At 45.4% G+C, this 14,405-nt stretch overlaps 1 protein-coding gene across 1 annotated transcript in view; it reads right to left on the minus strand.

The window, feature by feature from the left end:
- Positions 1-778: 778 nt before the first annotated feature.
- Positions 779-14,405, minus strand: part of LOC308116049 (glypican-1-like) — a gene marked incomplete at its 5' end in the record, with an annotated part of 40,379 nt that continues 26,752 nt past the window's right edge. The window contains 7 exon segments of the mRNA XM_080474015.1: positions 779-2,426; positions 3,922-4,097; positions 6,242-6,372; positions 7,406-7,543; positions 11,198-11,328; positions 12,279-12,444; positions 13,924-14,097. Of these exon segments, the coding sequence (XP_080330141.1) occupies positions 2,233-2,426; positions 3,922-4,097; positions 6,242-6,372; positions 7,406-7,543; positions 11,198-11,328; positions 12,279-12,444; positions 13,924-14,097 (1,110 nt within the window). The 3' untranslated portion in view covers positions 779-2,232.

Consider the following 14,405-nt stretch of genomic DNA (forward strand, 5'->3'; position numbering starts at 1 on the left):
AATACTGCAACTGTGCAGTACCTCTTACCACTGGTTTCTCAATAGTCTCTTTGCCTGTATGAACCTATTTAAATATTTGTACTTTCCTTCTCACTCAAGTACAGCCTTCAAGACTTCAAAGGCCTGTTAGTTGTTTCATGTCTGTCAACTCTGTGGTTCATTACATCAAAGCTATGGTGAGTCATCACAACAGAATTCAAAGGGAATGATGTCATAAGTGAACTTACATGGGCTGATGATGTCATGGTAATGGTTATCATGGAAACTGCAGTTTTTTGGTCATCTGTATTTTGACATTAAATAGAATCAGTTGTGTGTACAGTAAACTTGGATTACAGTATTCTAATTATAGTCCGTCCAGTATTTCCTTCTCTCAAAAAGTATTGAGAAGTCAGAAAGGGGTAGTCTTTGTTCCTTTCCAACCGATGGACCCAAGTTTTCCCCAACCTCTTTATCCAGATGACACACTATCTTTTCATTCTGTGCTCAAATAGTATTTAAATAATTACTAAATATATTAAAAAATAATCAATCAAGAAATGTACAGAAATAGGGTGTAACAAAGAGCCAGTTCATTCCTCACGTGATCACTCTGCACATTATAACCATCCATCCATCCATCCATCCATCCATCCATCCATCCAGCTTAGTCAGTTCAGGGTTGCGGGGCGCTGGAGCCGAGCCTAGCCAACTGTGGGCGAGGGCAGGATACCCTCGATCGGAGAACCCCCCCCCCGACACTGCAATACCGTACAAACAGCACACTGCAGACAACTGTACCAGATGCTGCCCATCATCTTTATATCTTCAAGCTTGTTCTTTTTGTTCTTTACAGCATGTATTGAGCTTCTCAGTAAGTCACATTTTAATGTGATCCTTTTTTTTTATGTTCCTGAATCAAATCAAACTGTCCATGGCAAGAAAACTCCCACTGCTACAATCAAACAGAGTTTAATGGAAGAAATGGTGATTGAATACACTGAGCAACAGAAAACCCAAAAGAGAACCCCGTTCACACGACAACGGATACGAGTGTATCCGCAAAACTGGGCCTGAGATCAGCCCGATGCACAACCCCACGGTGCAGAGAGCGGTGAATCAGGAGTCCCACATGACTGTTACAGCGCAGCCGTCACCAAAGGCATGCTGGGTAAAAACAAATGACCACCAGGTTCATGAGGAGTCGGCAGATATTCGGTATGTACAAAAAAACTTTTTTCTAACATGGAGGATAAAAGCTGGTGCAGGTGTTTCCAGGTGTTTGCAGGTGTTTGCAGGTGTTTCCAGGTGTTTGCAGGTGTTTCCAGGTGTTTCCAGGTGTGTTGACGGTAGTGAGGAAGAGTGTGATGAGCTTTGGTTTGACCTGCTGCATCTCAGCCGCTGCAGCCGGATGTGAAAGAAGAATGTGCATCTCCGTCTTCATCAACGAAGCAAACTGTGCTTCTGTTTTTGTTTAGTTTAGTTTTTTTAGGAGTTCTGATGAGACTGAACACGTCTTCACTGAAGTGAGACTAGAGAACAGGAAGTGGTTGTTTGTTGTTGTGGGCTGGTGAGCTTTACAGGAAACACGAGGTAAACAGTCCCATCCCGTACACTTCAGGAGCGCCACAAACCGTTTCACTGAAACACCGGGAACAAATCCTAGAAGTGTCTGTTTACGCCGACACACAGCGAGACGACTGGACGACCACATCACAGGTTTGGACGGACTTCCTGTCCAACAGAGTATCACACTGTACATTCATGGCTCCCTGTGGGAGCAGGCCTGAAGCTACTGGACACCAACATTTACAGCCCACACCATTAAGGTACACAACCTCAACTGAAGGCAGAAAACTCAACCCACGGTTTGTTGAACGTTAGGGCAACAAACTGCTCGTTTATTTTTCCAGCCTGTTTGCCGGCGACTGCAGCTAAATGGATATTATCTTCCTCCGTCTTCACTTCCTTCTTTGTCTCCTGCCTCTTTCCTTCCCTGAAACTATCCGATGATCCACTGGAGCCGGTTCAACAAACTATTTTACACTCCAACTAAGACGGATGCAAACTGAGCAAAATCAAGAGTTCAGTCCGTTTTTAGTTCCACGTAATGAAACAAAAAGTCCCTTTGTTCCCCGAGAATGTCTCTTTTTTTCATTTGTTTTTTGGCAAAGTTGCATCCCTTTGTCCCCCCGGACGTCTGTCCTTCCCCCGGGGAGTCCTGCTGCAGTGGCTGGAGACGGCGGCGCCCCATCATCGCTGCAGCAGCCAGACGGTGGCGGGCAGCAGGAGGAGCAGGAGGACCAGGGCGCCTCGCCGGCCGGGTGGAGGGCCCGCCGCCCCCCGGACCCGGTTGTTGTCCGGTGGGTAGGCGTACAGTCCCGGGCGGCTCCGAGGACACTGGCCACCCACACACATCCCGCTTCCTGAGCCACTGATGTCGTCACCTTGAAGGGAAGAAGTGAAATGTGTTAAATCCTCTGACCTGCAGCTTCATGAGAAGAGAAATCAGTTTATTTCTGAGGAGGAAAATAAGTCTTTTGGCCTTGAAGCTGCAGGTTATTGCTCAACCTGGGCCTAGTTATTCTAAGCTGTTTTATTTTAACTACTGGTTAAGCCCTAACTGCTGGTTAGATCCTTAACCCGCCGTTAGCTCACAGACCGTTAAGTATGCGTTGTTTAAAACATGGTTAGTCATCCCGTTAGTTAGCGTCGCCTTCAAAGTTAACTGTGAGGTTAACAACAGTGGTTAGCAGCCCACCCAAGGCCCCGCCCACTTTCAAGGCTCCGCCCATTTCCAAGGCACCGCCCACTCTGGGGCTCCATAGAGGAGCAACTCTTCATTCCAGGATCGACTCTATCAAATTTCAGTCCTCCACCCTGTCCCTCCTTTGTCCTGCTATCATCAACACCATGGTGAGGGTTAACCACTGGTAACCCAGAGTTAACCCAGTTTTGAACAACAAGATAACAGTGCTGTTAAAGTTAACGGTCAGTTAAATGTAGTTAACGTCTGGTTAAAAAATAACCCAGTCTGGAACAACCGGGCTCTGTTCTACCGGAAGAAGGTGACACTTCATCTGGAAACACTTTTGTTATTTGCTAGTCTCACGTATTCAGTCTCCTTTGAATTCTCTTTAAATCAATTTTAAAAATTTATTAGAAAAAAGAATCAAACCTGGAGCTTCATTCTGACCCTGTTTCATCCCACAACTTCCTCTCAGAGAGAACAGGAGAGATTCTGACTGCTAGGATGTTAGGCTGCTGATTGGCTGCAGGAACTGTCAGTCATGGTGATAGCATAGTGATAGCATAGCAATAGCATAGCATGGTGATAGCATAGCATAGCGATAGCATGGTGATAGCATAGCGATAGCATAGTGATAGCATAGCAGTCCTTTGCTCACAAGAAAGATATAAAGCGTCTCCAAACATCCAGCTGCAGAGCAGCGCCCCCCGGAGGTTTAAAATGAAATACAGGCTCATTTGTAAATCACATGGTTCAACGTTTCTACTAGTCCTGTTAGCGGTTAGCAGTTAGCAGCTAAATCTAGCAGAGGTGGTTTATGATGTCAGACTCCTGAATCTAAACCTCCCGTTCTGGGGTGGCGCCCCCTTGTGGCCGATTCTGGTTTGAACAAAGAGTCCAAACAGAAAAACTTTCAAACTCCAGATTTTCACTTTCAACTGAGGTTCAACACCAAGAATCAAGTTTTAACCAGGAAACCAGGGTTCTGCTGACGACGGCTCTAAAGAAAACCTATCTGGGCCCAGGGACCTTCGTTGATATAATATTTACAAGCATTCATGAGGAATGTTGTTGATGTATGTTGGGTTCAAACATTACCTGGAGATTATATGAAGCAGTGATTTAATCTATCAGCCAGAATAAACACAATCAAACAACGTCTCCCAGTAATTCCTCTAAAGGAAACAACCTACTTGCATCCTGAAAGTCCACGTCGTTGCCGTCCAGAGCGTTCTTCAGCCGGTTGCTCATGATTTTAAGCTGCATGATCTGCTGCCGGATCGTCATGTCAGGCTTTGTGATGTCGAGCTCCACCTCGGGGTTGTTGATCTGATTGGCCAAACCATCGCCCATCACTTCTGGAAGGTACCTGGATGGGAGAGGAGAAGAGCCAATATACATATTACATGTACTACATCACTTCATGATATTTGTGTGCGAGTATTAAATGATGGTTTGGATTGCAGTAGACTGTCATCATGCCCTACTCCTCAGAGGCCTCCTAGGGGGCGCTGTTGGCCAGTATTTAGGCTGTTCCTCTCCTGTCTCTCTTCCCCTTGAGTTCCAGGCAGAGTGTCAGCTGTGTTTGTGGAAGTGGAGCTGCTGGGGGCAGTAATGACCCCAACGACGGGTGGAGCTCGTTTCCCCTGCTGCTCATCTGCACTTCTTCAACGGGAGGTCGACTCCACCCACTCTAAAGGTAGTATCACTACCTTTAGAGTGTTGGCTGGAGCTCCAGCCAACACTCTAAAGGTAGTATCACTACGAGTGTTACGCTCAGCTTCTGTTCTGCTGCTAAACTCTGCTGCTTTCTGCCTCCCCTCTGAGACTGAGATAGAGACAGAGACAGAGACATAGACAGACAGAGACAGACAGACAGAGACAGAGACAGAGACTGAGACAGACAGACAGAGAGAGACAGAGACATAGACAGACAGAGACAGAGACTGAGACAGACAGACAGAGAGAGACAGAGACATAGACAGACAGAGACATAGACAGACAGAGACATAGACAGACAGAGACAGAGACTGAGACAGACAGAGACAGAGAGAGACAGAGACAGAGAGAGACAGACAGAGACAGACAGAGACAGAGACAGACAGAGACAGAGAGAGACAGTCTCTGTTCTTGTTCAACTCTTTTATAATAAACTCTCAGTAAGAGTCCCTGACTGTTTGTCCACACTGAGCCTCAGAAGCCAGACCGTAACACATCATCAGGAAAAGGTTTGGCTTCTGTCTTTATTCACACGGAGCGCCGAGACCCACGAGCATGAAGGTCTGGAGCCAGACGTGTAGCTGGACCAACTTATTAAAGTTCTAGAGTGATTCAGAGCATCACAACAAATACAAAACTAAAACAGTGCCGACAGGGTCCAACCATGAATTACTATAAGATTTAAATATTTTTCTGCTAAATAAATTAACAAATTTCTTTGGTTTCAATCAGTGTGCAGTTTATTGCCACAATATAATTTGTATAATGACCAAATTCAAGCAACAAACCAGCCTTGGTGAGTTACATAAAACCTGTTTTTATCATGATAACAGTCCATGGTGTGATTCATGCTTCAATTAGTGGAAGTTTAGGAGTAAATCCTAAAAACTAAGTTTATTTTCTGAGTGTATTCTGTCTAGTTTGGGCCTGAATGTGTGAGCGAGATGACAATGAACCACGACTCATCATGAACCAAACGGAGGCGATGATAGATTGAGGGACGACCATTAAACAAGACCTTTGTCTCAATTTAACTTTAATAAGAGGAATATCCTGAGAAGCCCCAACATTAACATTCACTTTGAAGTAGTGCAATCATGATGATGACATGAATAATTCAGAATTCATGATCCTATATGATCTTCTTGCTCCATCTTTTAGTTAATTATCGGTTAGCGGGCAGCAAATCAAGCCTTTCATCCTACAGTGTAAAAGTCTATTTATCTGTATTTATAAGAAAAGAAAAGAAATTATTGAACCAGAGTCCAAAATGTGTCATGGAATCCACTAGAGGGCGCCAGAGAGTTTCAGACGCTTTGTCACGGTTATAATTCACACACGCACACACACACACACACACACACACACGCACGCGCACACACACACACACACACACACACACACACACACACACACACACACACACACACACACACACACACACACACACACACACACACACACCCACCCCCCTTTTGGAGAGCATATGGTAGTATATCTCAGGATGAACCTCCATGGCCACACATGCACGGTGTGAAATCCGTGTGTGAGGAGGAAAACACATTTCTCTTCAGTTGGGTGTGTTATTGGGGGAATGGCTTCCTGCCTCTGGGGTGGTACAAATAGCATTTGACTTTATTTTCTCTGTGTTGTCTTGTCTTCATATGCTTCTTATCATTCTCAATATTTTACCGTTAAAAAGCCTTGATTGATTTTGGCCTCGCTCGTGTTTGAACTAAAGCTCCATCGTCCGTCGCCGAGGTGAAGGTTGGATGTACAGATTCCTCCACCCACCTCGCCTTCGTCATTCCATTCCAGCATTTCTCTTGACTGTTGCTTCCTGCTGACAGTTTGCTGCACAGAGCCACCGGGAGCTGGACCCAGTACTGACGCATCTCCCTCAGCTGGCTGGACAGGTCCGACACCTGCACACACACACACACACACACACACACACACACACACACACACACACACACACACACACACACACACACACACACACACACACACACACACACACACACACACACACACACACACACACACACACACACACACACAGCCGCAGTGTGTCTCGTCAACCAGTAGAGGTACAGCTGATATCAGTAATACAAAGTAAGAAATGACATCATGAAAAGTATAAATGAGGTCACAGAGTTTGTTTTAACAATGTTTTGACATTTGTGGTCGATATTCTGCTCTGACACAGCTGAGGTTAAATGTTACACAGCTGAGGTTAAATGTTACACAGAATGAGGTTAAATGTTACACAGCTGAGGTTAAATGTTACACAGCTGAGGTTAAATGTTACACAGAATGAGGTTAAATGTTACACAGCTGAGGTTAAATGTTACACAGCTGAGGTTAAATGTTACACAGAATGAGGTTAAATGTTACACAGCTGAGGTTAAATGTTACACAGAATGAGGTTAAATGTTACACAGAATGAGGTTAAATGTTACACAGAATGAGGTTAAATGTTACACAGCTGAGGTTAAATGTTACACAGAATGAGGTTAAATGTTACACAGAATGAGGTTAAATGTTACACAGCTGAGGTTAAATGTTACACAGAATGAGGTTAAATGTTACACAGCTGAGGTTAAATGTTACACAGAATGAGGTTAAATGTTACACAGAATGAGGTTAAATGTTACACAGAATGAGGTTAAATGTTACACAGCTGAGGTTAAATGTTACACAGAATGAGGTTAAATGTTACACAGAATGAGGTTAAATGTTACACAGCTGAGGTTAAATGTTACACAGCAGCATCTAAAGCAGAATAAAGACGTTGCGTCAGGGAGAGTAAAGTCTCCCGGTGAGTCGGCTGCTGATGGAGTCACACACTTTTACTATGAAGAAACTATTGAAGAGAAGCTCAGGAAGCAAATATCCTAAAAATGTGAGTTTAACAAACTTTACATGAACTCTGACATATGAGCAGGAACTCACCTGCATTTCCAGCCGGAGGCCAGCAGTCGGAGAAGGTTTATATTCTGATGCTGTTAAAGAGCCACTTTTCCTCCTCTGCTCCTGGAGCGCTGGACTTCCTGTTCCTGGTTCACCTGGAGTCCCACAGGTCTGATACACCTGAACACAACACACCTTCAGGAACTGATACACCTGAACACAACACACCTTCAGGAACTGATACACCTGAACACAACACACCTTCAGTAACCGATACACCTGAACACAACACACCTTCAGTCACTGATACACCTGAACACAACACACCTTCAGTAACCGATACACCTGAACACAACACACCTTCAGTAACCGATACACCTGAACACAACACACCTTCAGTAACCGATACACCTGAACACAACACACCTTCAGGAACTGATACACCTGAACACAACACACCTTCAGTAACCGATACACCTGAACACAACACACCTTCAGTAACCGATACACCTGAACACAACACACCTTCAGTCACTGATACACCTGAACACAACACACCTTCAGTAACCGATACACCTGAACACAACACACCTTCAGTAACCGATACACCTGAACACAACACACCTTCAGTAACCGATACACCTGAACACAACACACCTTCAGTAACCGATACACCTGAACACAACACACCTTCAGTAACCGATACACCTGAACACAACACACCTTCAGTAACTGATACACCTGAACACAACACACCTTCAGTAACCGATACACCTGAACACAACACACCTTCAGTCACTGATACACCTGAACACAACACACCTTCAGTCACTGATACACCTGAACACAACACACCTTCAGTAACGGATACACCTGAACACAACACACCTTCAGTAACCGATACACCTGAACACAACACACCTTCAGTAACCGATACACCTGAACACAACACACCTTCAGTAACCGATACACCTGAACACAACACACCTTCAGTCACCGATACACCTGAACACAACACACCTTCAGTCACTGATACACCTGAACACAACACACCTTCAGTAACGGATACACCTGAACACAACACACCTTCAGTAACCGATACACCTGAACACAACACACCTTCAGTAACCGATACACCTGAACACAACACACCTTCAGTAACCGATACACCTGAACACAACACACCTTCAGTAACCGATACACCTGAACACAACACACCTTCAGTAACCGATACACCTGAACACAACACACCTTCAGTAACCGATACACCTGAACACAACACACTTTCAGTAACCGATACACCTGAACACAACACACCTTCAGTAACTGATACACCTGAACACAACACACCTTCAGTAACCGATACACCTGAACACAACACACCTTCAGTCACTGATACACCTGAACACAACACACCTTCAGTCACTGATACACCTGAACACAACACACCTTCAGTAACGGATACACCTGAACACAACACACCTTCAGTAACCGATACACCTGAACACAACACACCTTCAGTAACCGATACACCTGAACACAACACACCTTCAGTAACCGATACACCTGAACACAACACACCTTCAGTAACTGATACACCTGAACACAACACACCTTCAGTCACCGATACACCTGAACACAACACACCTTCAGTCACTGATACACCTGAACACAACACACCTTCAGTAACGGATACACCTGAACACAACACACCTTCAGTAACGGATACACCTGAACACAACACACCTTCAGTAACCGATACACCTGAACACAACACACCTTCAGTAACCGATACACCTGAACACAACACACCTTCAGTAACCGATACACCTGAACACAACACACCTTCAGTAACCGATACACCTGAACACAACACACCTTCAGTAACCGATACACCTGAACACAACACACTTTCAGTAACCGATACACCTGAACACAACACACCTTCAGTAACCGATACACCTGAACACAACACACCTTCAGTCACCGATACACCTGAACACAACACACCTTCAGTAACTGATACACCTGAACACAACACACCTTCAGTAACTGATACACCTGAACACAACACACCTTCAGTAACTGATACACCTGAACACAACACACCTTCAGTCACTGATACACCTGAACACAACACACCTTCAGTAACCGATACACCTGAACACAACACACCTTCAGTCACCGATACACCTGAACACAACACACCTTCAGGAACCGATACACCTGAACACAACACACCTTCAGGAACCGATACACCTGAACACAACACACCTTCAGGAACCGATACACCTGAACACAACACACCTTCAGTAACCGATACACCTGAACACAACACACCTTCAGTAACCGATACACCTGAACACAACACACCTTCAGTAACCGATACACCTGAACACAACACACCTTCAGTAACCGATACACCTGAACACAACACACCTTCAGGAACCGATACACCTGAACACAACACACCTTCAGTAACCGATACACCTGAACACAACACACCTTCAGTCACTGATACACCTGAACACAACACACCTTCAGTAACGGATACACCTGAACACAACACACCTTCAGTAACGGATACACCTGAACACAACACACCTTCAGTAACTGATACACCTGAACACAACACACCTTCAGTAACCGATACACCTGAACACAACACACCTTCAGTAACCGATACACCTGAACACAACACACTTTCAGTAACCGATACACCTGAACACAACACACCTTCAGTCACCGATACCCCTGAACACAACACACCTTCAGTCACTGATACACCTGAACACAACACACCTTCAGTCACTGATACACCTGAACACAACACACCTTCAGTAACCGATACACCTGAACACAACACACCTTCAGTAACCGATACACCTGAACACAACACACCTTCAGTAACCGATACACCTGAACACAACACACCTTCAGTAACCGATACACCTGAACACAACACACCTTCAGTAACCGATACACCTGAACACAACACACCTTCAGTCACCGATACACCTGAACACAACACACCTTCAGTCACCGATACACCTGAACACAACACACCTTCAGTAACGGATACACCTGAACACAACACACCTTCAGTAACGGATACACCTGAACACAACACACCTTCAGTAACTGATACACCTGAACACAACACACCTTCAGTAACCGATACACCTGAACACAACACACCTTCAGTAACCGATACACCTGAACACAACACACTTTCAGTAACCGATACACCTGAACACAACACACCTTCAGTAACCGATACACCTGAACACAACACACCTTCAGTCACCGATACCCCTGAACACAACACACCTTCAGTCACCGATACACCTGAACACAACACACCTTCAGTAACCGATACACCTGAACACAACACACCTTCAGTAACCGATACACCTGAACACAACACACCTTCAGTCACCGATACACCTGAACACAACACACCTTCAGTAACCGATACACCTGAACACAACACACCTTCAGTAACCGATACACCTGAACACAACACACCTTCAGTAACCGATACACCTGAACACAACACACCTTCAGTAACCGATACACCTGAACACAACACACCTTCAGGAACCGATACACCTGAACACAACACACCTTCAGGAACCGATACACCTGAACACAACACACCTTCAGTAACCGATACACCTGAACACAACACACCTTCAGTAACCGATACACCTGAACACAACACACCTTCAGGAACCGATACAGCTGAACACAACTTTGATGGAGAAACGTGACGACACTGTTCAGCCTCACCAGGACATCAGGTGAAAGCACCAGAGTCAGGAGGAGGCCCACCTTGGCTGTGAACGTGTCCATGTTCTCCTGCAGGTAGCGTACAGCCTCGTAGACCCGAACCGGGATGGAGGAGAGAACCACGTCCAGACTGGGCTCTGTGCTGAAACTCGACGCCACCTGGATCATCGTATCTGAGCACAGGATGGAGAACAGACTCAGGCTCCGCCCACACCAGACAACACCATCTTGTTTCTCCCCGCCGTTCTCAAAAAAACAAACTTCCGTCCTCACATCCCGATGAGCCTGGCTCGATATGATGTAGTATTTATGCCAGGCCTCGAGGGGGCGCTGTGACTTGCCAGAAACAACAGAAATGCAATGACGTCATCATTTTGTGCGTCTTGTTTGTCCACAGCCCAGATTTTCACATTAAAGCTGCGCCGTGTGGACGACCGGACAGAAATGCGTTCTGGTGTGGGCGGGGCCTCACACTTCACCAGGGCATCAGCTGTGTGCCGTACGGTCACATGTCTTCCTTCATCCAATCAGTGGGCGTGAATACGCCGCCGTGGCCGTACACCTTCTAGAAAGCGCTGAGTCGACAGCTCAAACTCTGATTGGCTGAAGCAGCGGCGTTACTATGAAGCCCTCGGGCAGATTTCTTTGTCCCGGCGACAGACGATGGTGAAATGTCATTGGTCAAAAGCTTTAACATGAAACTCCCCGTCAGGAAGCCGGAGGAGAAGCTATGAGACGGATCGAACACAACATTTAGAATGATGAAGAAATACTCATGGACAGAGTAACTTCAGTCTGGGATTCTGGTCTTCAGAGAAGGTCCTGACCGCCAGCCACTGGCCTAGAAACATTTCTATGCATGTAAACTGTACATATGTATATATGAAGTAATTTATATATGTATATTTCTGATATGGCCAAACATCACGAGTTGATGAAGACCATGAATAGTATTTAGACTATTGTGATAGAATAAATGTATCTGGATTTATTTCTCATATTTTGAACAATATCCTTCTACAACATTGATCATAGTTTATTTATATTTATTCTATATTCCATATTATTATTTATTAAAAATAAAGTACAAGTAATTGAACCCTCTTGCCCGAGGACGTCCTACCGATGAGGTTGTGCCACTCGGGCTGGAGGTCGGCCTGGTTTGCCAGGCAGCCCTTCATCACGTTGGCGCAGTAGGTGGAGCAGGGCCGGACGGGGGCCAGGCCTCGGCAGTGGGGGCAGTACACCAGCTTCATCAGGGCCTTCGTGCATTCAGGACTCAGGGGAACCTGTGGAGGATAGAAAGTCATCATCCTGTGACAAATGGCTCCGAAACACAGAGAACTGCCAGCAGGGGGCAGCACTGCAACAGTACAGGCAGAATAATCCTGACTGTAAAACAGTCAGCCCACATTAGGAACTCCATCCATCCATCCATCCGTCCGTCCATCCATCCATCCATCCATCCATCCGTCCGTCCCTCCATCCATCCATCCATCCATCCATCCATCCATCCATCTCCTCCCTCTCCTCCGTTCCCGGGTGGTGGTGGTGTCAGTCTGAGCACCGTCACCCAGATCACATTGACCCATTAAGAACCTTCCTGCAGGAAGGTGGCGACCGGTGTGGGACATGGACCCTCTACCTTGAGATGGGACATGGACCCTCTACCTTGAGATGGGACATGAACTCTCTACTCTGAGATGGGACATGGACCCTCTACCCTGAGATGGGACATGGACCCTCTACCTTGAGATGGGACATGGACCCTCTACCCTGAGATGGGACATGAACCCTCTACTCTGAGATGGGACATGGACCCTCTACTCTGAGATGGGACATGGACCCTCTACCTTGAGGTGGGACATGAACCCTCTACCTTGAGATGGGACATGGACCCTCTACCTTGAGGTGGGACATGAACCCTCTACCTTGAGATTGGACATGGACCCTCTACCTTGAGATGGGACATGGACCCTCTACCTTGAGGTGGGACATGAACCCTCTACCTTGAGAGTCTCATGCTCTACCAGCTGAGCTGGCCGGGGGTCATGATGAACTCAAGCCTCTTTTAAAAAACAAAGACATTTTCATTCACAAATCTGACAGAGCGACACGACAACTCAACGGCTTCTTCTGGAAGACTGCACAACCAGAATCAGAAAAAACCTTTATTTATCCCTGAGGGGCAATTAAGTGGGCAAAGGGCAATACATAAAAAGCAGGAGAGAGAATAAATAAATAATCAGTTAATTAAATAAAATAAGAAAGCTCGTATCGTAAAAGCAGCAGATTGGTAATGTTGTACAGGTCAGAGAGGTTAATTGCACATGAACAATATTGCACTAAAAGCTGTAGATATTTAGAGCATTTAGATATTTATGTGTGATTTACTAAAACTTATGAATCTTATATCTTTTGCTAAATACTGTAAGTACTGTTAAAGATTCACATCAAATGTACATTGATGTTGTTTTGTTTAGTTTTTTAATGTGTAAAATTAATGGCTTCAACACAACGTTTTCACTGTAAAACGGTTGAACAGAAGATTTGTTGTGATGAAGGAAACAACAAACCGTCACATGAACTCTGGGAAATCAACACAACTAAACAAACTAGAATCTGTTCTGCTCACTTTCATTACTGATGATATTTGTGTTTCTCATTTGAAGGGTGGAGACGGTGAGACCACACACACACACACACACACACACACACACACACACACACACACACACACACACACACACACACACACACACACACACCTGTGAGACCTTGCGAACCACCTCGGCGCTGACCAGCAGCCCCTGGACAAACGACCTGGCCGTGACGAATGCCCGGATCACCTTGGCTCTCAGGTCCCGGGGGATGTCGCCGAACGGCCGCAGCGTCTCCTGTTGCTTAGCAACACACTCCAGGTAATCCTCGGACAGGTTGACCTGTCAGACGGAGGCGACAGAGGCGGGTGACGGACGGTGGCGAGCATCAGAGGAAACCACGTCCAGACACACGACGGGAGAAGAAGAGGAATCAGTGACACGGAACGTCAATCCTAGTTTGGTGACAGAAATACCTTCATTTTGTCCAAATAATTATATTTATGAAAACTACATTCACTTCTGATCCTCGTCCATCAAATACCACCATCTTGTTTTCATTTGTCAACGGTCTATAAATATAAACATAAATAAGACACTAATTTATATATATATATATATATATATATATATATATATATATATATATA

The sequence above is a fragment of the Lipophrys pholis genome (genome assembly GCF_963383615.2).
Source record: "Lipophrys pholis genome assembly, chromosome: 10".
NCBI lineage: Eukaryota > Metazoa > Chordata > Actinopteri > Blenniiformes > Blenniidae > Lipophrys > Lipophrys pholis.